Here is a 26,086-nt window from a genome sequence, read left to right as displayed (position 1 = left end):
TTATGACACTTTTTTTTAAACTTAGTCGGTAAAATAATTTTTTTAATGTTAATGGTCACCTTGAGACCAGTCCTTATTTTATAATTAAATTCGATTGCATATTTTTCATTTTATTTAATGTCGCATACCTAGTTACAATTACAAGTTAATCTAGACCGAATTTTAAAATATTATATGAGCATAATCGATGTAATAATACCACACAGTAATTTACTTTATTATTAATAATATATCTTATTATCAGTTTAAGGTTAATAATCGTAAAAAAGTAATGAAAATTATGACCACTGTCTGCTGCAGATCTTCTCTCAAAATGTAAAACGAGGTTAAGGTTGTATACGTATAAGGGAAAAGATGACATCGATTCATCTTGTCTCTCATCTTCGTAAGAACGAGTTTTAAGAAAGCGTAATATCAATAATTAAATACATTATACATGAACCTTATACGACATTGTGTCATAATTGAGGTAACTCTTTATGGCCCTGCAATCAATCGCGGCGTGTATTTTTAACACTTATATTTCGTTCAGACCATATGGATCATTATCAGAGATAAAACAATGAAAATTAAAACGCGCTCGTTATTGATTTAAGTGTGTTGTAACCCTAATAACTTGTATGCAAAATTTCCTTATGATATTATTTAGGATTTAGATGCATTTATGTTGTTACTTACTTCACCCCACTTAATAAGACGCGCGAAGTCTATTGGATTCCAAGTGGTCACGTGAGCAGTCGTCGAACCGTTTCCGTCGCCCACGTGGGTGAAACCGAAAATCTGGTCCGTCGGGTCTTCCATCAAGGTTTCATAAACTACAATATGAGCACGGCACATGTCCCAACAGCCGAATTTCGTCGCGTCGAATTTACCTGTAGATAAAATCATCCTAATGTTCTAAATGTATATTCAAAATATCGTAATATTAGTAATTAATGATGCGCTCTAAATTAACACTACAATAATGTAACGCTATAGTTTCCGGGTGAAAGTCGTCAATGGTTTTTGTGTATGAATGAATATGTGTAATGTCAAATGCGAAGTCGCACGTTAAGATTGTGTCAAAGTCAATAGCATGAACGTCGCAGGTCGCAAATATAAATCTCGCACGTGCTCACCACAGACAAAGCAAATCGCACAGCATATTACATAACTATTTATCACCTAATGTCAATGTACTATATCTTACCCATGTTGTAAACGATGACCCGACGACCCTTGCTGTCTCGAAGCGGCGAAACAACTATGTACCTTGAAATTAAGTAATTATTTTGTAACGTCAAACAATTATGTCATCAACGTAAAATGCATTTATATAATATGTTCGCAATGCTAAGAGTTCAAGGCTTCGCTTGGGAACTTTCAAATAACTGATGATACATATCTCCCACAGGCCTATATTATAGGCTTAATCGTTATAGGTACCTTAAATTGCTAGCAATAGAGTTGATATTTCAACGAAAAAGCTTAACACGTTTGTGAACAACGATATGCCGTTTATAATTAAAAAGTATAAATTGTGCAAGTATCTTGCATAACACGGACGCCTTGTTTTGTAACCATGTTAGTGGGTTTATTTTTTTTTGCAAATTTAGGCCAATATCGTCTTCGATTACTATATTGGTATTATTGTTTACTGTGTATTGTTCATCCTTTCATACTTACAATGCTATGTTATTAATTAGCCAGCTGATATTGAATATTTACCCATTACTGAGAATCTCCTTTATTTTCGGATCTTCGCAGTCCATTTTAGTGAAAATGTTGGGATAAAACTTTCTTAAGTTCAAATATTTCAAGAGCGTCTGTTGAGCCATTGGCACGCTGTATTTCTTGTGTCGAAGAAAACGTAGCAGGAATGATTCATCTGTAAAACAATTACAAGTGAGCCAGTGCAACAACTGCATATACAAGGTGCCCCTTGTATATGCAGTTGTTAGCTCCCAAGGTTGAATGCGCATTGGTGACGTAAAGAATGTTTAATATTAGCAATACCTAAAGACTGGTGAAATTTAAATGTGTAACACAATTGTAAGGCAGATTAAAAAAAACAGATAAAAGAAGCTCGGTATCAACAACAACAGCCTGTAAATTTCCCACTGCTGGGCTAAGGCCTCCTCTCCCTTTGAGGTAAAGGTTTGCAATACATTCCACCGCGCTGTTCCAATGCGGGGTTGGTGGAATACACGTGTGGCAGAATTTCTATGAAATTAGACAAATGCAGGTTTCGTAACGGTGTTTGCCCTGGGTTTGAACCCGCAATCATCGGTTAAGATGAACACGTTCTAACAACTCGGTAAAGTTACTAATAAATATGTATTAAGGGAAATGAATCCCCTTTCTTTATAACAAACAAGGCTCGATATCCTTGACATATTATAAAGTTGCGTGGTCTTTAAAGTTTGTTGAACTGGTTTTAATACAGTTTACTTTTCTTTGTCTTTTTTTTTGTGGATGTAAATTTATTGTAAGTGTCGTGAGTTTTTTTTTTTAATATAAAACCAGGATTCAATTTCTTAAGTTTTTAACCAGTTTTTTTGGGAAAGGTTTTATTGCTTATACACGTTAACTCTTTATTTAATTTTTTTTTGTTTTATTTAGAATACATTTTTAACCGTTTATTCGCGAGATATTTGTTACGTTTGTGGAATGAACTTGGCCAAATGACAAAACCTTGGCAAGTGACAGCTTTTAATAAACCAAATACCACGAATTAGCACTGATATGCTAATTGGTGGGTATATCTAATGCTCTAACTATTGTGCACTCATATCGAATTCTATTTTTAAAACAGGTATCGTATTCTCTTAGCAACTTAAAAATATATCATCAGGTAATTTTCGAGTGCTGTTTGTTGGTTGAGCTCTGTGCAACCTTCCAAACTACTTCATCCCTTTTCAGTGTTGTTATGATGCAGCTTTCAAGATAAGTCTGCCAACTGCCAATGTATTGTGGACTTAATTTCTTAGTACTTAAGTTTGATAGTGCATTGGCAAAGGTATGTATAATATTTTTTTAGCGACAGTATAATAAATTAATGATAAATAAATAAATATTGGACAACATCACAAACATTACTCAGATCCTAATGTAAATAAATAAATATCTAAAGCTCTTGTTTTATGGAATATAAGAAGTAATGACGGTACCACAAACACCCAGACCCCCTGACAACATAGAAAACTAAGGCACGCTTTCGCACGGAATCGAACCCAGGAAGTCTGAGTGACGTACCCATGAAATCCAGTGTACACACTACTCGACCACGCTAACGAGCATAAAATTATAAATAAAATAATATCGTATGTACGTGCGTATAATTAAATAATACTTGCCTTGTCTAACATTTTTAATGTCATTATTCTTTTGTATCCAATCGCGCATAATTCGTATGGCTTGTTCCTTGGTTGCTGGTGTTTCTCTGAGTTCCCTCGCCGCCACGGCCGCTGTGTTTCTGATGGACCGGCCCACGCGCTCATCTTTCTCGCAGACATCGTTGTTGGCGGTCCATGTAGTGCTTACGGTGAGCAGGACGCTCGCGGTCGTCATTTTTTATTTTTTACCTGTGAACAATTTTTTTTAAATTAATTACTCACTTGTCACAATTTTTATTTGGGAACTATCAAAATTAACAAACTTTTCAAATGTTACAACATCAACAACAGCCTGTAAATTCCCACTGCTGGGCTAAAGGCCTCCCCTCCCTTTGAGGAGAAGGTTTGGAACATATTCCACCTCACTGTTCCAATGCGGGTTGGTGGAATACACATGTGGCAGAATTTCTATGAAATTTGTCACATGCAGGTTTCCTCAAGATGTTTTCCTTCACCGGTGAGCACGAGATGAATTATAGAGACAAATTAAGCACATGAATCAGCGGTGCTTGTCTGGGTTTGAACCCGCAATCATCGGTTAAGATGCACACATTCTAACCACTGGGCCATCTCGACTCAAATGTTAACTTTTCTATATTGAAATACTAGCTGTTTTCGCTGTTTTGTTCGCGTAGAATATCAATATATTTACAAATTATCTTAAAATATTATATTTATGATCGGTGTACAAAGAAGTCTTACACTTTTGTTTCTAAAAAAGTAGTCTATTTCATTTCTCAGACTCTAGACTATTTGTGTATCAAATTTAATTTAAATCGGTCCATTAGTTTTGGCGTGAAAGCAAGACAGACATATGTACATACTCACTTTCGTATTTATAATATTAGTATGGATTGTGTCACTTAAACTGGATCAACATGAGACACAAATTGTGTGTGGTTAAAAGTAGCAATTAGTTATATCATATGTATCGTTTATTTCATATTCGATTTCAGGGTCTCTGCCGTAGCCTAGATAAAAGTATAGGTTTGCCAAGGCTCATATAACGGATAATTACAAAGCAATGCTGCTCTAACATAGATCGATGAAATGTTAGACCTTCCATTCACTATTTGTGAGTATATTGTTAAAATTATCAAATATTAGGGTTCTCGCGTGTAAATAAACAACAAGAAAAATTAAAGAAATTATATTTGTATGTTACCAAATGTTATATGAAGTTCTATATATCAAATCAGATAACAATAACAAATAATTCTTACTCCAAGACAACAATGTGATTTGTAAAATACGATGTAACTTGTCTTTGAAAAAATATTAATTAATTAAATTTTTTATAGCTACTTTCATTAAAATATGATCAAGAGAGCAAGATACAAACCCACCAGTTAATATCTGCATCTAATTATTTAATACATATTGCGGATTTTCTTTCATATAAGGAATCCATTTCAATCGAAGCGGTATATATAATCAAACTGTTTATTTACGAAATCCACACGATTTGCTAACAGCTACATTAAATACACAATACTATTCCATTTAGCCATTTATATCTACTTTAATTTTACTACCAAAGTTCTGTGTGTTGTGTGTATGTGCTTGCGACCCTATACGCGTTCGAATTTAACAAAATAAATTTATTGTAGACTAAATTACCCTATTATATCAGTTATCTGCCGGTGAAAGTCCCGTCAAAATCGGTCCAGCCCTTCCAGAGATTAGCCGGATCAAACAGACAGACAGACAGACAAAAATAGTAAATAATGTTGTTTTGGTTTGTAATATAATAATAATTTATTTATTTAAGACAATTACAGTCCACATGTGCCCTTGTTGTATACATACATATGCATTGAGCAAAAAATTGGCTATTTAAAATAGCACAAACAGTTACAAACAGACACTCCAATTTTATTATATGTATAGATGTAATGAAATTGACCAATGATACCGTGTCGATTCAATGTCGCCGTTGTTCATTTGTTCATTTCCCTATTATCTTGTTATAGTTAGAATGGGCTATAATTACTGACATTCCTTCCTGATCCCCGAATTCTGCTTCGTCATTCTCGTTAATATACAGTCAGTAAAAAACCTCATCTCGTTGTTTTTAATTACTACATTCAAATAAAATAGGCCGTCTGTATTTAACTACATATGCTTGTTTGAGCTGAGATCAGTGCCCAGTGGTTAGAACGCGTGTATCTTAACTGATGATTGCGAGTTCAAACCAGTCTAGCACCACTATGTATATGTGCTTAATTTATATTTATAATTCATCTGCTCAGTGGTGAAGGAAAACATCGTGAGAAAACTTGCATGTGTCTAATTTTATTGAAATTCTGCCACATGTGCATTCCACCAAACAAAACCCTCTCCTTAATGGAAGAGTGGGCCTTATCCCAGCAATGGGAAATTTGAAGGCTGTTACTTTACATATGCTTAGTAAGATAGTGATTCCTTTTTGTTTTTCCGGAAATTAACCAGTTCAAGAAACTCGTTAAATAGTAGCAACAGTAAATACAATATACGTACGCATATTTCAAATAACAATATGAATTCTGAATGATTTAAATAATTCATAAATCCAAAGCTGTTGTACTTTGGTTTGATCAAGTATTTTTTATATTACAGTTCATAGAAATGTGATAAATCAATGAATTCGTGTATTAAATTATAATTAAGAATCATAACAGGTGAACATTGATTTTGGAGATAAAATTTAAATTAGTTATATACTTTTTTGGCGTTAACCAATATCTTATTCAAAGTAATTAATGCAATGTACCTAATAAATGCTTTTAAATGAAGTTACAAATATTATAACAAAATTTGTTTTTGTTTTACTTTTAAATGAAAAATACTATGAACATTTAAGAATACGAGATGGATTGTAAACACAAATTAGGGATAAAAATATTGTAAAGATTTGATCCAAGATTACATCAATTAAGATGCACGCATTACAATCGCTGGACAGTCTCGGCTCGGATACTTGGGTTACATTAATTTTAATTATAATTAGGTACATATTTAATTATAATTACAATAATGATAATTACATTGTCGTTCACAGGAACTTAAATTCTTTGTTGATGGCAATCGCATTTAAGAAAGCCTGTCCATTAATTTACGAACATGTTTTATACTTTTAAATCTCTGGATAATAATCTAATTATATTATTTGTCCTTATTTTTATGTTATAGGGGGCATGAGCAGGAAGCTGACTTCGGAAAAACCACCAGCAAAAGCTGGTTCCACAGAGTGACTGTGCGAGGTAGAAAATGTCTTAAAAATAAATGAAAGTGGTGGGGTTGGAATTACGAATTTTGAGGGGATGTCCGAACGTGAAATTCAGCAGCCGGGATTAATCCGAACAATTTCTCGGAACATTCCCCGTGAAAAATTCAGTAGAAGATGCAGAGTGATCCAACTACGCAAAGCCAAGGGATCAAACTGATCGGAAAGGGCTTGATCGTCGATAATTCAAGCCGCACTAAGTTGGTTAATTTACATTGGATTTCACAATTAATTCAAAATATGATATTATTTCTTTAAGTTTATTGCTGAGCTTCATATTGTTTGGTTTGAATTTGCCTTTAAAAAACCTTTAACTGTTCTTTGACAACCATAAGGACATTTATTAATTAAATGATTATTAAATAAAAGATCATTGCTGTCGCTTTCTGTCACCGTACAAGATTTATTGCTTATTCACTTGACATCTATGTGGGTGATATTGTACAAGTAGTATAACTGTATCATGTACCTATATACAAAAACAAAGGCTAAGTTTCGTTTAAAATTATAAGTTTCGTAATAAAAATACAAAGAGAATTCAAATAGAAATCCCTTTTGATACTAGACGATTTACGAAAATATGGAATATAAAAACTTTTTGTAAAAAACCTTCCTTGAGAGCAACCACAGAATGGCAGATTACAGGGAACAGATTTCAAATATAATCAATTGACTAAAACGAATTGAAGACATCCTTCTAACCTTATATATATTTAGGTATATATTATATGTGGGGGACCACATATAATAAATACGACGTGTTCCCAAAATCTTGAGCTGCATTTGCTGGGTAAGTAGCTAACCCAAAAAAAAAAATGTCATATACATAATACGTATCATATTATTCTACAAAATGGATACATAATAAAACTATTATTGTGACATTAGAAGGTTTTGTAAATGAGAACGAAAATCTGCCGGAGCCGGTCGCAACGAGGCTGACACACGAAATATGACCTGATTTAGTTTGCGATATTAATTCAAGTGTTACGTATAACATTCGTGGCAGTAATAATGATCCCTTCAATTTCATACACGAATATACGAGTGGAGATTTGTTGATGAAACATATAAAGATTTAAGAAACACAGCAAATCGATTTTTTTTATGACATCAATAATGAATATCGATATTTTAAATCGATAACGAGAAAACATTTTACGATGATTAATGACAGTAAGTTAAAAGTTATTTGAATTTGAAATAGCAATCACTCTGTCTCGACAGTAACGATTAATCTCGTCTTCTCTATAATACGCGACAAATGAAATAATTGAGCAATGTTGCTTAATGTCGTATATTTCACATTATTATTAGATAAAAAAAAATCTTAAAATAAAAATCTTTTACTTGGTGGTAGGGCTTTGTGCAAGCCCGCCTGGGTATATTTTCAGTTAAACAACAGTACGCAGTATTGTTGTGTTTCGGTTTGAAAGGTGAGTCAGCCAGTGTAACTACAGGCACAAGGGACACAGCATCTTAGTTCCCAATGTTGGTAGCGCATTGACGATGTAAGGAATAGTTAATATTTCTTACAGCGTCATTGTCTATGGGTGATGGTGGCCACTTACCAGGTGGCCCACATGCTCGTCCGCAAACCTATTCCATATAAAAAAAAATCGATGAGTAGTCGATGTTAGGGGGTGGATAAACAGAGAATTGGCTTAGTGCATCGGAACTAGGTCGGACGGATATGCCCGCTACAAATATTCGTCAACTAACGACCCGCCCCGGTTTTGCCCGAGTGCTATGCTGATACATACTAAATATACATATGGCAATATAAGCTCACAAAATTTATTTTCTTACGACATCACTTCAGAAACCTAAAATTATCAATGTTTCTCTACCATATTATTACATGTAGTATACATACAAACCTTCCCCTTCAATCAATCTATTTAAAAAAACAACATCAAATGCGTTGCGTAATTTTAAAGATCTAAGCATATATATGGACAGACAGCGGTAAGCGGTTTTGTTTTACACTACGTAATGTTAATGATAATACCATTCCACTTCTTGTGTCTCTGGGTCCTCGCCTTTATAGTATCACTAACAATACCTCATGTATTAGCGTCTTAGCGAATAACAAGACGTAAATTCTAATAAAAAATTACCAGATTATCACAAACGAAACCTAAACGTCGCCATTCAGTTGATCTTCTCTCTATCTAACACAACCATATAGTCGTGGACCAGTCAAAATCGGATCGAAATATATCTTAATTGTATCGTAACTCATAACATTAAGTAAAGATTGTCCTCAGTTGTTATTAACTGAGTTTTATTTTAGTGAGTAATCATCGAAGATAAGCAACATACCTAATTAATATTGAGTTTTTTCTAATATCACTACAAAATCGAACCAATTGACTGATGAATTCGAGCTTAAGTTTCTATAATTTACGGTTTACGGTACGTCTATTACGCCTTGTATTGATATCGTCTTCATATGTTTCAAACGCCCCGTACCGCAGGAATGGAAAAAAAGGCCACTGCCATCGTGTTAATAATAAAACTAAACCTTTAATAAACTATTAGGTCCTTTAGAAACACATACTTCCCATTTAATTGCGTTGTTACATAAACAGCTCCGATTTATTATCATTACACAATGTCACGAATTTGAAATTGAAGCAATGAATGTATTTTTAATCTAATACATTCATTCATTCCATTGTTATTTCCCCTTTCGTAATTCATGTTGTACTTCGTTATATAATTTTTTCTTTGTTACTGAATTTCTAAATGTAATAATCCGTTACATAATGTATGGTTAAGTCAGGAATAATTGAAGTGTACCGTTCCATGATATACTTAAAATGTCAAGGATGACTAAGATCGGGGACACACGGTCAGATAAATGTAACATGAGAACCACTGTTATGTAACTTATCTATGAGGACACGGCTGGCTGACTTTATTTTGGTACAAATATATCTACTTACGTATTTTATATAATTGGCTGTTTTTATTTTTATAATGATTCTTATGTTTTCTATGTGAACATAGCTATAAAGAGCAATAGCGTATCTTTTTTTAGTAATGATATTAGTGATGGGATTATCCATTATAAAATTACAGCGGATTGTGAAAAATACTTGAAATGTTATTGAAGCGCTTTTTTTTATTGAATTAATATAAACTATATAAATATATATCTATGTGTAACACATTTTGTTTACCTACTACTTTACGTAATAAACACAATAACTAACAACATTACTGTCATATAGAAAAACACGGAATTTTAGGACAAAGTTTACGGGTCCGATCCGATATTTAAAATGAGAAACTCGGATATGAAGTCTTAAATATTAATGGAACAAAAATACAGTTAAGAAACACACTACCAATCGATAAACCCATCCTAAAAATCAAAAATCAATATTTTACAAGTACTTAATTCGATAGAGATGAAGAAAAAATTGTAGGTTTTGAAATTCCATTAAAATTACAATTCGTAAAACGTTTAATGGGCTATAAATAAATTTGCTACAACAAAAATTTCATATAAATTGCTTGAATAAAGAAGTATATTCTTAAGTACATTAAAACCAGTACACGCAATCATATATTTTATAAACACATTAAAACTGCAATCAAATTTAAATAAATTTCCTCAATTCAAATAATATGAATTGATGATAAACTCGCTTGAAATAAAACATTACCTTGAAAATATAAGATCTCATTTTATTGGTGCTTAGTCTCTAAACCTGTTTGTATCGAAAATAATGACGAATGAATATGACCATTGGTACAAGGAACAAAGAGAAAATCATTAAGTATCTAATCATTATTCTTTACTACACAGTCAGTAACTCTTTGATGTATACAATTTTACAAGCTCTATGGTTAAGCTTAAACTAAGTTGGTGAATTGAAAAATGCAAAATGTATAAATATTATGCAATCTATATATACGTAAATAATAGATCACAATATAGATTATAAATCATATTGGGATTAAAACAATCGCACCTTGACTATTTTCTTTTCTATAAAAAAAAAATGACGTCAACTAAACAAACGGATTGATTTTCTTATGCAGAATTTTCTCTGGAATAGAAATATTTTATATTTAGTTTTTTTTTTTTTTTTGAACAAAGCTTAGTTACTTCAATATTGAGATTTAAGTGTAAATTTCTTTATAACATGACAGAAGTTAAATTAGCAATGGGTCACGTGATTGTGTTATTGGTTATGGACCAAAGAAGAATGGTATGAGAAGAACATACCACTACTGAGTGTTGTGTCTCTTGTGTCTGTAATTAAAGTTGCTTTTCACCCTTTAAAAAGTCAAGAGCAAGTATTGATATGTTGCCGGAATAACTGATTAGTCGGTTGTAATCCCATGTAGTAAAGGGCAAAAATTCTGTTCTGCTGTATGCTAGACTAGACCTTTCTAGGACATCATTTGAAACACATTCATCACTCATTCATATGTTTAAAATTCGAAAAACTCTCTTAAGATTCACATACTTTTACCACCGGGTTTTTCCAACACAAACGGCAATTTAAATAATGAAATTACTAATTTTAATTCTTAGCCGATTGACCAGTCGTCGTAACACAATTGAGACAGGTTTATTGTGTCATTTTTAAGTGTTTTAATGATCGACTAAAATTGTAAATAAAATTACGATATCGTATTTTTCTGATAGCGATTTTGTAACACAATTTGAGGGCTAGACGATAAATCATAACCGAAAATGCGAGGTTGTTTTCGAAGGTATTTTAACATCATGGTGTGGTCGACCTTTACTCGTATGATATTGTATATTGTGTCCCACACTTGTGTCATTATTTACGGGCAAGGCAAACTACCTACCCGTAGCAAAATTTAATGCCTGAATCATTTAGGCAATCACATAAAAATGGCCAGAAAAAATATGAATTGAAATACTTATAACAAACGCTACAATTGTAAATAACAAATAAGTTAATTATAATGTTTTAATATAATAATAATAAGTATTTCTACTTATTACAGGTTTTTCCCAAGGGCACCTACACGTGTTGTCTTGATCGGTAATACATTATTGTGATTAAATTACTGGTGTCACAAGAACTACAACCTGTCCGCTCATCCTAATCATCGCAATCTTCTTCTTGGGTAATATGTTTATCGATATCTTTTAGAAAATCGTTCCCTAGCTTATCTTTTAGTTTCAACGTAACCTCTTCTGGAAAATATTTCGCTACACCACCCAAAATGCATATTGTATCTTTTTTCCAATTATCCGGTGAACCAAAGGCGTCTTTATCGACTGCTAATTTCGCGAAGCCTTCGAAAACATCGTAGTTGCAATTCTTGAAGTTTCCAATTAGAACAGCGGCTTCTCTATACGATTTAGGATGTATTCTCAGTATTTCATCACCTTCGAAAACACACAGAATCTGTCCGAGGGCTGTTAAATCGTAAAACGTGTAATCCTCTGGCTGTTTGGGAAAGTCTTCACGGATTCGATCCGCTATTGCCGAGAGTTGTTCTTTACTTAAACCATAATCTAAACCGAAATTCGTGATGACGTCAAGGTTACTCAACGTCAAATTTTGGTAATCCTCTGGTTTTATGGCTATCGTGACCCAGTTTAGTAACGATAATACTTCATTGGGAATATTCGATATATCTTTATAGAAATCAATAATTGAATTCCAAATGAATTCGGCTTGTGAAATATTCAACTTGACTCTTCCCAAATGCGATAAACAACTGACGATTTCCTTTGGAGGTAATTTCTCCAGCTCGTTTAACTTTACATTTGTATTTTTCGAAACGACAACAACCTCTTTGCAAGTCATACACGAAATATTACCAGCGGACAAAAGAAAAATAATCACAGCGAACATGACGAGTCTACTAGACCTTCGCGTTTGTCGGTTTCCGAAGGCTTTGTGAAACTCTGAGTTGAGCGACTAATCAATGGTTTTCATTATCTATATCACGTACATATTCTATCGTTGAAAGTTCACGATGATCTAACACTTGTGCTTTGAAAAATTAATTAATTTTAAAGTTTTTTTTTTTTTTTTAAATACAACTGCGCATTGTACATTTAAAAATAAAAACAAGACAGATCTTATCAATTCGAATTATAAAAAACATTGTTAAACATGTTTTTTCGCACATAATATGAGTGTAATTAAAAGAATAATTACCTAAAATAGAAATATTGACTTTAGATGAAGTCGTTAATTGACTATACTTGTAAAAAATGTTTTAAATCGTTTTAATGTGATACTTGTGACAATGATCCTTATACTTAAAAACATATTATATAAAAAATAAACTAAACAACATATAAAAAAGACTGTTGTTACGATTAAATACTTCTTAGAAAATAATGTATGCAATATTCTTATAAATTTTGAACTAACGGCGTCTTTAACATGTTTGTGGTTTAAAGCTTTAATGTAGAAGTAGTATAAAATTGATGTATGCACTTTTTTTTAATATGTGTGTCTGTATATTTATATTAAGTAGCAAACCAACGCATATTTTGTATTGTACTCCGTAGACTATACGACACCAAATAAATAGTTCGTTGAATCTAATGATTCGTCAATGAAACAAAAGATATAGGTAACATATAAGGTCTCGGTGGTGTAGGAAAATGGATAAAAATAAAATATTTCTTGCTTATATACGTTTGTTATTAAGATACATAATATAACATGCTGTATCTGATAGACTTTTGTTTATATTGGTCAAGTAGATTTTTTTGTTGAGCAATTAATACAAAAAAATATCTTATATAAATAAATGTTATATTTATATATCATCACAAATTAGTTACTTCCGATAATCCTCATTCATTAATAAGTGTTAAAAAAAATATTATTACATACGTGGGAAATTTTCTAGCAGTTTTAATTATCAAAACATACAGAGTCTTTTAAAGATTCTTTTTTTATATTCTTACGCATTTTGCATGGGAATTCATGATATAGGCACAATGTGAAACTAATTACGTTCGCATTCAATTACACACATATAAAAATAATAGACGAAATAAACTTATAGGAAATAAGTTTTAATTTCAATGCAATACTAAATTAACAATATCCTAATTCCTAGCTCATTAAGTAAATTACAAGCAAGTGCAACATAATTACGAATGGTATTTGTATTTAACTTGCTTTTCGTATAATTAAAACGATATCCCTTTTGCGACTTACATTGACCGCGCGTTCACCTGCGTGAGCAGATGTTGGTTGTGTAATTTTATTTATCCATGACTGTATGTATTAATATTATATTAAAACAAAATCGAAATATTCTTTACTAGTATTCGCCCGAAGCTTCCCTTCGCGTTTTAGGGTGTTGTTTAGCCTATGTCCTTTCTCGAAATTCAAGTTTGCTTCATACCAAATTTCATCAAATCTTTTCAGCGATTTAGTCGTGAACGAGCGACAGAGTTACTTTCTCATTTGTAATAAAATTAATATAGATTCAATGAAGCTCATAAATCACTTTTGAATCGTCATATTACATTGTAAATTCAGGTACGTAAAGGTAACACAGGTTCGATAAGTAGTAGTATTCCTACGAGAACAACTAGTATGCATTTATTTATTTTCGGTTATATATTACGTAGATTATGTATATTGATTTATGTATATTATGTATCTGACAGTTTTAAACTAAAACAATCGTTCCCATGCTGTAGTACAACGTAACAGGAATAAATGTACATATGAATGTACTGACCATAGACCGTATGATATATAGAAACGGTTTCTGACGGTGATCTGACATTAATAAACTTCGATACTATGAAAGTTGTCGTACATATTAGAACAAGTTGTATTGTATAATAATTGGTTTAAAGTCAAAAATAAAACAGACATTGCAATCGATGCAATCATTGTCTAATTTAAATTTATAATATAATTATGCAAACAAAAATTCATAACAATAATACGATGACAAGTAAACAAGGTGATATGACGTCATACGGAACCCGTTTTCGTTCGCAGTAAACACAATTGAAACTCGATGTTTAGGTCGATATGAATCGAATGATTTTTTTAGTATGCAATTTGTATCGAGCATTCAGTGTGAAACGACTTTTAAAAGGCAAATTAAGTATCGACACAGGTGAAAAGGTCTTGTGGATGCTTAGGGAAAATAACCAGATACATTTTTAATTGACTTGTTTATAATGTATCACAGTAATTTTCTATAACGTCTATATATGCGTATTCTATACGTGTTAAAAATATATAACAAGTCCGCTTTATGTATTTAAACCAATCGAATGCATATACATACGTACATAATAGAAACAAAATCTTCTTTATAACTACATCATTTCAAAATATACATATTTTCGACATCAACAAAAAATGACTTAAGTGCTATAATAAACAAAGCTTTATACTTCGTTATAATCCTGATAGATGGTTAAATTTGGCGTTTGATATACTGATATAAGTAATTACTAATTATGAAAAATTTACTTAATTAAGGTTGTTTTTAAATTTATTTGTAATCAACAATATTTACAGATATAAGTATGACATAATTTTGGTAAATTAAAAATTTAGATCAATTTAAAAGAACTTATTTTGTAGAAATACGTATATGTGAATTTATTAGTATAGTGTATTGTTGTTTGTTTTTGTGAATAAGTGAGATAGAAATATATAGAATATTTTTATGACTGTTGTGTCAATTAACATATAAATAATATAAAAATATATATGTATTTGTGCTCAATTTTAATTTTAATCGTATATTTTAATGTATGTTTTAATTTTCTATTATATAATTTTAGTTTAAATAATATTAAATTTACATTTTCAATAATATGCACGCTGAGACTACCTGTAAATAGTAGAACTTTTATTTTGATAATTTTGAAATGTTATTTATTTTTATGTGATATTGTGTTATGTGTACTGTTGGTTGTCCTAATAAAAATAAAATAAATATAACAGGGTTTGAAGGGTATTTTTGATACGATTAATGTGTTTTTGCGATGTGTACTTAATAATACATTTTTGAATTGCGCTTTAGTTAACAAAATATATCCAAATTAGCAAAGAATTTGTTATTGTTATTATATGTTACATAAATATTTAATAGCAAAGTCCTCTATGAACGAATATGGAATGTACAAAGTTGAAATATAGTATGAGTCCAATAACTATTAAAATACCTAGGCAATACATTCACGGATACCTGATCAAACTATATAAGTTTTCACTGCAAAGAGGTTGTAAAAACTTTTTACTTCTAGTAACAATCGTACTTCACACTCGTTGAATAAACACACTGATTTTGTTAATTTAATAAATTATTATTAATGTTATAGTTTTTGTAAAATTTATAAAGCGCTAGAAATATTGTTCTGAGTTTTATAGGCTATGGTTTGGTTTATAGCAATTTGTAATATGTTTACGTATGTTATGTATACGTTTATTATGTTATGGTTAGAATTTTCTGCTAAGCTATCTGACCATTTAAAGAGTAAACAAATTGTCTCATAATCACAGTGTATGTTTAATAATTACCCACAACTTGTTATATCGATATAGAATTTAATAATTAACGCTCTTGAATGACGCAAAAACGGTAAGGATATCATATTATATCTAAACATGTCCGCCCTTGTTATTGAAGCAATTCGAATGGAAACTACCACGGAGTTCAGTTGACCGTAACATCGTATATAAATTATTGTAAAACATCATTTTTGTTTGTATTTATTAAAAACAAAAAATGTTGCCAGATGTATTAATGTTTTTAAACATAATTTCAAATCTTCAATTCAAAATTTTCGAATGTGTTCGATTAAAAATGAAAAAAATGCTTTGTTTTTTTTTTGGTGCAACATATATTTTTAATTTTAGAAACATCGACTCATGAAAATAATAGTTCTTAAGATTTCCCATTTTATTTAAAAATTGTAAATCGAATTTATTTTACCTTTTTTTTTATTCACGCAATAGATATTATGGAAATCTTTATTATTATCCATAAACATTCAAATTATACGAAATAGAAAACATTTTCAATGAACTGCTAACCGTGAAACTCAAGTGATGCCCTCGCGCCAATTATTGCCAATAATTTATCCTCACAACGAAATACATAGAGCATTTACTTTGTAGTACGTTAACCGACAGTCGTAAAAAACGAAGACTATATATCATGTATCAGCAACACGTATGCATGTTATCAGTTCTAATACACTTTTCATAATTATTTTAGTATGAAACCATTTACTTTTGTATTTACCAAACATGTTCTGTTGTTGGGTTTATTGACAGGATCACATAGAAAATGGCGGACGCCTAGTGAGTTTAAGCTGATTTGAACTACATTATAAAAAAATCCACTGCATATTTTTGCTAAGGAACCGACATATTATGTAAAAAAGATAATTTTAAGTTGAAAGATTATTAATTTGTGTTAAAGAAATGTTGGTTTCTATTAATATAATAGTGTAGGTACCTATCTTTATAACAACTACTATTTGTTTTTTGAGATCCAGCTTTCTTAAATTCCATGTATTTTTGTTAAGTAAAATATATGGAAATCGCAAAAACACAAGAATCTCGAAACTGGCAGTGCATTGAAAAATGGATTTTCGGTTGCAAGGAATTATGAATTAGCATCTGTGTATCCAGTATTATGTACATAATTGATAATTGTAAAGAAACTGTAATCAGTACAATCTCTTTACAAATGGGCCATGGCTCATGGCAGCCATCATATGAGCATAAATCTATGTTTTGACATACTTGTAGATTTAACCAAAAAGGTTAATCAGCTACTTCAGAAATTTAATCATTCAATCTAATATTCAATTAAGTTCAGTTCTAAAACGAGGTTTATACGTATATTATAAATTCTTGGATAAATAATCCATTTGCCAGCTGATCTGGATGAGAATTATGAAAATTGATATTTCATAAAATAATGCACCTCAGTTAAACGTTTCCAGGATCTGCGAACCAAATTACAGTCCGAATAATCTCAAATAAACCGTTAACCTATTAAAATTATAATTAAAGTTTCTTGATTAGTATCGGTTTTTGAAATTTTATATTTATGTATTTAATTACTTAATTTCCACAATTACCAATTGGAAAAGTAATTTAGTTTTCCTTAAATTCCGAAATTATTTTAAGTAAATATGGCTCTTTTTGAATAATTCTCGTTTTAAAAGAATGCATTGGAGCTTATCCCACATCGCTGTTCGTATGCGGGTTTGTGGATGCACATGGGACAGAATTAAAAACTGATATATGCAGATTTCCTTGCCGAGATAAAAATGAATTATTAATACCAAAACATGAAATGATAATTATGCGATGCTTGTCAGATTTGAAGCCCCATCTCCTCATATTGAGATTAATACCTTCTCATGGGAGACTTCAGCTCCTACGTAAGTGTTCATTAGATATCATCTGAATAATTTCTTCTTAGTTTTCAAATCACTTGACACGTCAGTTTTGTTAACATAACGAACGCGCAGTAAGTCTTACAACAGATTTAATTAGAACACGCGTACTTCAGGATATTCGAGAACCCGTACCCTGTAATATCCTGCTAATATTATAATGTTTATAAGCAAGTTTCAATGCCTTGACTCAGTAATAGACACTGCCAAATTAAGCAACACATAAACGTCAATAGCTCACCGGCGGCGCAACGGTCGGACGCGAGTAGGTCGTAGGTTATATGAAAACTATCAGACGTATTCAAATAAATGTAACGCTCGAGTTGTTTCTTATTTAATTATATTTTTTGAATTTGGAATCGCTACCATTCTGCTATTTTTTATTTTACGTTTATTAATGACGATGATCTTAAAATACTCAGTTTATATAGTAAGTTATCAGATCAAATAAATAAATAAACTGATTTTGAAAAGTTTATTTATTATAAACTTTTCAAAATCAGTTTATTATTAGGTAACGAGAATCGATTGATAAATTTCGGAAAGACTAGGGATCCCATAGAAAATGAATACATTAAAATGTGTATACTATATATTATGTATAGTTTATAAGCTGTCAATAGGTATAAGAAAAATTAATGTTTGAATGTTTTACCCTCATTACGTTTTACACTATTTATACGATTGTTAAGTAAGTTGGTGAGTTATTTTACAACCCAAACTAAAGCTTCCCGCTCAATGAATTGAATTTTTCCTTCAATTATTTCTTTCAATGTAAACGTTAAACCTTTATTTTACCGGACCGGGACGGACAAATGGTAATTATTAGTTTGATATGATTAAAATATAATTACTATTGGGTAAAAAACATCATTAACTACAAAAAGTTTTTATATGCGGCCTTTAAAATTAAAAAAAAAATTAACAGTCTATAGGTTAATCGTATTGCGTCATTTTTAAATGGGGATTTGTATTTTATTTATATCAATAATTCCATTTTATTATATGTGGAAATATATAGTTATAATGTATTAAGTCGTAAGTTATTTTTTTTTAATTTATTAAGGGAGACCCGAAACTTAAATAATATACAACCTATTTTATCAAATTTGGCATTAAAACTTATTACTTTTGACACTGTTTTTTTCGTTATAGTATGCATGTCTTTGATCGCGTTTGTTCATCGTTTACCGTTAAATATTATTAAATTTACATTATTATCAATCACTCAGCCCTTATGCGTGTAGATAACAATTGAATTAGGAATTGAGCCTTCGAACTTAATTATATAATAGCAGAAATATCTTCTCTGCTTAGAACAGTACTTAAAGTTCTCGTTGTTATCGAGCTGAGTAACTTATTGTGATATAAACTTAATAATAACATTTCTAGTTTAGCTTAAATATAATATAAAGGACACGAAAAGTGAAAAAAGGAAAAAAAAACAATAATGCTCTCTTTTTTCCGACCGCATAATGCGATGTTTTGTTTACTTCATCAAGTAAATTCACTAAAAAATCTATAATTTTACAAATTAAAATTCTATAAACGGAAAATCGAATCGTCTTACTGTTGTGAATATATGTATGATATGAAACAACATATGACATTACCTTGGGGTAAAACCAACTGCCGTAACCTGACAGCAAGCGTCATAGCCCTCTCTGACTCCCTTGTGTGTGCGTGAGGAGTGTATAATAGATAAATGTTTGCTAAAGGTATATTATAATAATAAAATCACGCTTAGACGCGTGATTTGACGTGACATAACTGAACCGCGCACCTCAGTCGTAGCGTGAAATATAACCTATTAATCATCGTCCGCAGCTTCGCTACTTTTTAGAAGTGACCAAGCCCTAGCGTTAACTATAAAAAGTAGCCAATCTCAGTAGAGTTAAAGCTTGTTTTATACAAATAAATTATCAAGTTTGGTTCAGTGATTCAGCCGCGAAAGCGCAAGCAAGCATAACATGAATTAAAACAATACAACAATAATTTAGATCGTATTGACAGAATATCATAACATATTCGGAAATTCAGGAAATGCTTGTATAGCACAGTATAGCAAACGTAACAGGGAATATGTAAATCTATATATTAATATTATAAATGTGAAAGTAACTCTGTTTGTCTATTTGTCTGTCGCTCTTTCGACCAAACCGATGTACCGAATTGAATAAAATTTAGTATGAAACAAACTTGAACTGAAAGAAAGGACACATGCAATTTTTTTTGCCTGACACATGACAAGGAACCGTCTTCAAAATGAGCGAAGCCACAGCCGATTATTAGTCTAAAGTACACATATATCCTTCTGAGATTGAAACAGGCTATAGACTATGCGAAGCAGATGCAGGGAGTCGAGATGGCCCAGTGGTTAGAACGCGTACATCTTAACCGATGATTTCGGGTTCAAACCCAGGCCAGCACCGCTGTTTCATGTGCTTAATTTGTCCTTATAATTCATCTCGTGCTCAGCGGTGAAGGAAAACATCGTGAGGAAACCTGCATGTTACAAATTTCATAGAAATTCTGCCACATGTGCATTCCACCAACCCGCATTGGGTGCAACCGCAACAGCGTGGTGGAATATGTTTCAAAAACCTTCTCCTCAAAGGGCGAGGAGGTCTTTAGCCCAGCAGTGGGAATTTACAGGCTGTTGTTGCTGTTGTTGTATAGACTATGCATTTCATGCAACGATTATTCTACAATTCATTTTAATAGGACTTGTAGAGTCTAAAACAACAACAAATACCTCTTAATAGTATAGTTAAGTCTCCTATTGACCGCAATTTGTTATAATGTGGTCAATGACAGAATGAGGTAACCTATCAGCTGCGGTTTCAATTCAGACTTTATAGGCGTGATAGAGGATCTATAGATGCAGCTGGTAAATGGAATTATATATACATATGTAGCTTTGAGGATCGCTCATTTAAATCAACTTTACAAATATATTCTCATACAAAACATAAACACGACATTTTAAAAAAGATTCGCGAGAGCCAGGTTGATCCTGTGGTTAGAAGGCGTACATCATAACCGATGATAGCGAGTATAAACCCAGGCAAGCACCGCTAAATTTTCATGTTTTATAATTCACCTAGAGCTCGTAGGCGAAGGATAACATCGTGAGGAAACCTGCATGAGTCTAACTTCACGAATTTCTGCTACATGTGCATCCAATAATCCGCATTGTGCTTCTAACCTCAGAGAGAGAAGACCGTAGCACAGCAGTGGGAAATTTACAGGCTGTTATCATTATTACTATTATATTATTTAACAATATTTACAAAAATCTGTGACTGAACAATCCTAAATATAATTCATATATCGGACAAACCTGTTATCGTTTAATCATATGCTTTGATTTGTAACCGCCTCGTGTACCACCTTGCACATGGCCTCATGTCTACGCAGTTCCGTATGTTTACAAAGGAGGTATCAAATATAGCAACAAATTCAAATACATTTGCTCAATCAAAACATTCTTAAACTTATAAATAAAACCGGTTCGGTTGTCTGACGGACGTATAAAATGAGTTATGTGTAAAAAAAAATTTAATGGTTATTAACAAAAACATTGAATTATAATATAACTGCTTAGTAGCTCTGTAATTTTGTTACATTATCAAGATTTAAACTAAATAATTTGATTAAATCAAACACTAACAAGTACTTGGCAAGGATTCATTACACGAACATATGTATATCAAGGTTTTTCAGAATAAATAGTTCGGGTACCACTCATTAAGTAAAAGTAAAATTTTAAATACATTTGTATAAGTTAGTTTTGGAGGTTGAAGATTAAATTATTAATCTAAATTCCTCAAGAACAGAACAATAACTCTATATCTGGCAAACTTTAAAATAATAAATTAATTATATGAACTCAAGTTCAAGCGGTTATATATTATAATCAAAAATAACCACGGGGTAAGCTAACGATTAATAACCAATTAAAATATATATCGAATGATTTATACGTATAACTAAATTCAGTATAATTATAGGAATACGTCTTAAGAAAAAAAATTGGAATAGTTTATCTATAACAAAAAAAAGTGGAATAGTTTTGAAGCAAGTTTTTATTGATAAGCTACTCCTATGTTTATGATAATCGATTTTATAAAGATTATATGGCAGATCACGTTTGTTGGCTTGAAGAAGACTTCTCAATTGTGCCGGATAGCAGACCCATCGGACAATGATCTATTAAATTAAGTCTATTGATCATGGGATTGGTTCAAAAATATTTAAATGAGGTTTACATTACTAAATCATGCTGTAGGCTTATACAGTTTAATGATTTCTCATATTCTGTTTTCAGCATTTATATATCGTACTTATTTTGTAATTTATACATATTTATCATTACATAGTATAAAACAAAGTCGCTTACCGCTGTCTGTCCCTATGTATGCTTATATCTTTAAAATAACGCAATGGATTTTGATGCGTTTTTTTAATAGATTGAGTGATTCCAGAAGGTTTTTGTATATAATACATGGACAATATAGTAAAGAAACAAGAAAATTTCTGAAGTAGGTATATTTAGTGTCAGCATTGAACGCGTGAAGGCGGTGCTCTTTTTTATATAGTATCAAGCTATAAATTCCTTTTGAACACATTGATTACTGTAACACTGAAAAGTATTCCCTAGTGCTATTGTGCCGGGTTGAAGGGTGAGTGAGCTAATCAAATTATTGATACAAAGGGCATAATTTGACGATGTATTAATATTAACAGCCTGTGAATTACCCACTGCTGGGCTAAGGCCTCCTCTTACATTAAGGAGAGGGTTTGGAACATATTCCACCACATTGTTTCAATGCGGGTTGGTGGAATGCACATGTGTCAGAATTTCGATGAAATTAGACACACGCAGGTTTCCTCTCGATGTTTTCCTTCACATGTATACTTGGCGATGTAAGGAATGACAAATAATGTTATACTTTCAAGATAGGATAATAAAAAAAAAATCTATTAAGTAGAGTACGTAAACAATGGGATTTTTCTTTACGATGTCTTCAATATTTAAGTGACGTTTCAATATTCGGTTGTGATATAGCGTGATATGCGAACATCGTTTAATTTTGATCATTCAATTTCTTTACTCACGCAACGTGTTGTTGTATCCAATTACTAAGTCAAAACAATGTACTCGCGTGTAAATAAATGATATTTGTTACTGAACGTGACGTCAGTAAGTCATAGGTTTACCGAAACCGGAATTTAAAGAAACATGGTTCTCTAATAGGATATACGAGTAGGTAGTATAACCCTACGTCAATGGTAGGAAACGGGCATGAGTACTATGAATATGTATGAGTATCTAAGAATTATGCATTGTGAAAAAAAGAGAAATATTTTGACAAGTGAGCATTACAGAATATATTAAAAAAGCAGTCAAGCAGGGATTTTGCCACCTCGAGCGGATAAAAAAAATGTTGCCTATTTCTTTCCCTCAACTTAAACTATATCAACCATTTTTCATCTAAGTACAGCTGTTTAAGCGAGAAGCGATAACAGATAACTTTTGCATTTATAACATTAGTATAGTATTAATAACAGTGAAAAAATGTAAAAACAGCACAACAGAAATAGTAAGTTATAGTACGACACAACTTAGATGTCGCATCGGCAAAATTCGTAAAACCGATCACATCCGAATTCAATACGCTATCCCAAATTGTCAAAATTTATTTCTCATGCGAATATGATCTTTACACAAAAGTAATAACTTGTAATATCATATGACCTAATGTATTCGTCAATTTGACGCGTCGATTTACATGCACTTGCTTTCTCTGACGCGTGAATCTATAGCGACGAATAGCGTCGAATGGCGCGATAGGGAGCTATTTCTATTGGTTGTGTAAATCGTCAGTAATCGGTTTTATTTTCATTCCATTGCATATTCTGATGCTACATCTAATTTGTGTCGTACTATAAGTATCTTAGGAAATTTTGACGTAATGAAGTCATTGAGAACTTATGTTTTTAGTTTGGCTATATATAAATATATAAAGGGTATGGGCATTATTTCCTTGCCATATTTGAAGATATGTCTGAACTGATAACGCGCGTACATTTTCCTTAATATCCCGTGCACTCGACCCACGTTTTAAAGCTTTGTTATAGCTTTCACTGTGTTTCCAATATCAGTATCAGTGAGCAGGCAATTAAAATATTGACCCAAATGTAAATTTATATTTGATCACATTTTTTTTATTTTGCTCAACACGTTTCGCAAGCCCTGGACGCCAGAATTTCACTCTTACTTGTACAATTGTTCGTTCTCTCTTTATCAAAAGCACAAACCATGATTAAGCATTTTATAAATCAACACAAAGTTACCTATAAACAGTGGCGGCGCAACTTAATGTGGGCAAGATACTTTTTGCGAGGTCCTTGCTTTTTTTTTATTTTCTCTCCACATCAAATGCATTACTCTGATCCCAAATCCCAATGTAATGTTGGTTGTGCTATTCTTTTCAAATTTATTTTCGGATGTAAGGCGCGAGGCCCTTTGCACCGAGAGGCCATGAGCCACGGCTTCCGCCACTGTCTATAAAGTACCACCAACACTTGTCTTGTCTTTGTTAAAACGTTAAAAAAGCAAACTTTCATTAAATGACAAGTATCGCCATTAAACATTAATACTTAGCCACTAAAGACAATCTGTACCACTTGACAATTGCGCAACTTGATATATAAAACTAGGTTAATTTTTAAGAGTAAATTATTTGTAATTTTGAAATAGCATTTCAATTGAATATATTATGATCTTAGTCAACTTCCCTTAAAAATATGTACAAATTCTTATCAAAGCAATCACATTCCTACTTAATTAAAGTTTTAATCTTTAGAAACATTAAGTGTTATTTAAATCTTGTCACCTAATAATGCAATCGTAATAATCGTGAATATATATTTTTTTATTTATATTACATTGTAGGTTTACAAATAGTCAATTGCACTATGACACTTTTTTCTTCTCTAGGTATCATTATAAACTATTGTGATAATTATCATTTTTATTGTTGCTATTCGCTTAAATATTGAAAATAATTACAAGTTAAAATTTAAAAATTAAATTTTATTTTATTAATTACAATTTTTTATGTTTAATGTAACAAATGTGTTTTATTTTTATATTATCTTTTTGATTTATTATGATTTTGTATTATTTAAATATTTTATTTGGTTTCAATTCATTTTAAATGTAAAAATATTTTAAATAAAATCGATAAGTTCTGCAATCTATTTTTGTATTACAAATAAATAAATAAATGAAACTTTAGTAATACTTTAAGTTTTGCTCAAATTTATAACTATGTTTTTCTTCTTATAAGTTTTGTCAAATACATTTTATGCTAAATTAAATACGAAAAACGCGTGTAAATAAAGAACACATTTTTTTTAATACAATACATTATGAAATAGTATTTAGTTTTTTTTTTTATTTTAAGCTCAGGCCACCTGTATATTTATTTTTCTTTTGAGGTATTTTAGACAAGTATTATATTTTATTGTCACGAAATCTAATAGAATATAATTTTAGCTACTCATGTCTAACATTTACAGAATATGTTTAGTAACATTTTCTGCCATAAAGGTCAAAGTATTTCTAAATAAATTATAAATTAGTTCATATATGAAGACGTATATGTTAAACAAGCATTATGTCGTTTGTCAACGTTAGCTAAGTTTATGTGGAACAGTCATAACTTAACATAACATCATTCACGTAGGTACCTCCATCCACAAATTTTGTGGACTTATGTAATATGATATTCATTTTCGTAATCGAACTATTTCGGAATATTAAAATTTTCGCAGATATTTTGTTCGTGTTCAAATGGAAGAGCTAATTTCTTAAAAGGCTACAAATGACGGGTATTATATTTTCTATATGTTACTCAATTATCTGTATATTCGTTGTTAATTTCGATCTTAAATAAATAAATAATATATTGAGATTTTTGAGTCACTCTATTAATATAAGTTATGATTGCCATG

The 26,086-nt window shown here is 31.3% G+C and overlaps 2 protein-coding genes across 2 annotated transcripts in view; both read right to left on the bottom strand.

The window, feature by feature from the left end:
• Window positions 1-26,086, bottom strand: part of LOC124543149 (retinaldehyde-binding protein 1) — a 33,028-nt gene that overhangs the window by 6,050 nt on the left and 892 nt on the right. Inside the window, exons 3-6 of the mRNA XM_047121219.1 lie at window positions 3,336-3,563; window positions 1,708-1,867; window positions 1,190-1,251; window positions 679-872 (exon numbers count right to left, since the gene is read on the bottom strand). Of these exons, the coding sequence (XP_046977175.1) occupies window positions 679-872; window positions 1,190-1,251; window positions 1,708-1,867; window positions 3,336-3,549 (630 nt within the window). The 5' untranslated portion in view covers window positions 3,550-3,563. The remainder of the gene's footprint in view (window positions 1-678; window positions 873-1,189; window positions 1,252-1,707; window positions 1,868-3,335; window positions 3,564-26,086) is intronic.
• Window positions 11,647-12,518, bottom strand: LOC124543150. The gene has a single exon (XM_047121220.1). The coding sequence runs from the start codon at window positions 12,495-12,497 to the stop codon at window positions 11,736-11,738; it is 762 nt and encodes a 253-aa protein (XP_046977176.1). The 5' UTR covers window positions 12,498-12,518; the 3' UTR covers window positions 11,647-11,735.

This window comes from Vanessa cardui, chromosome Z, assembly GCF_905220365.1.
Source record: "Vanessa cardui chromosome Z, ilVanCard2.1, whole genome shotgun sequence".
Classification (NCBI taxonomy): domain Eukaryota; kingdom Metazoa; phylum Arthropoda; class Insecta; order Lepidoptera; family Nymphalidae; genus Vanessa; species Vanessa cardui.
This window is presented reverse-complemented; position numbering and strand designations above follow the sequence as displayed.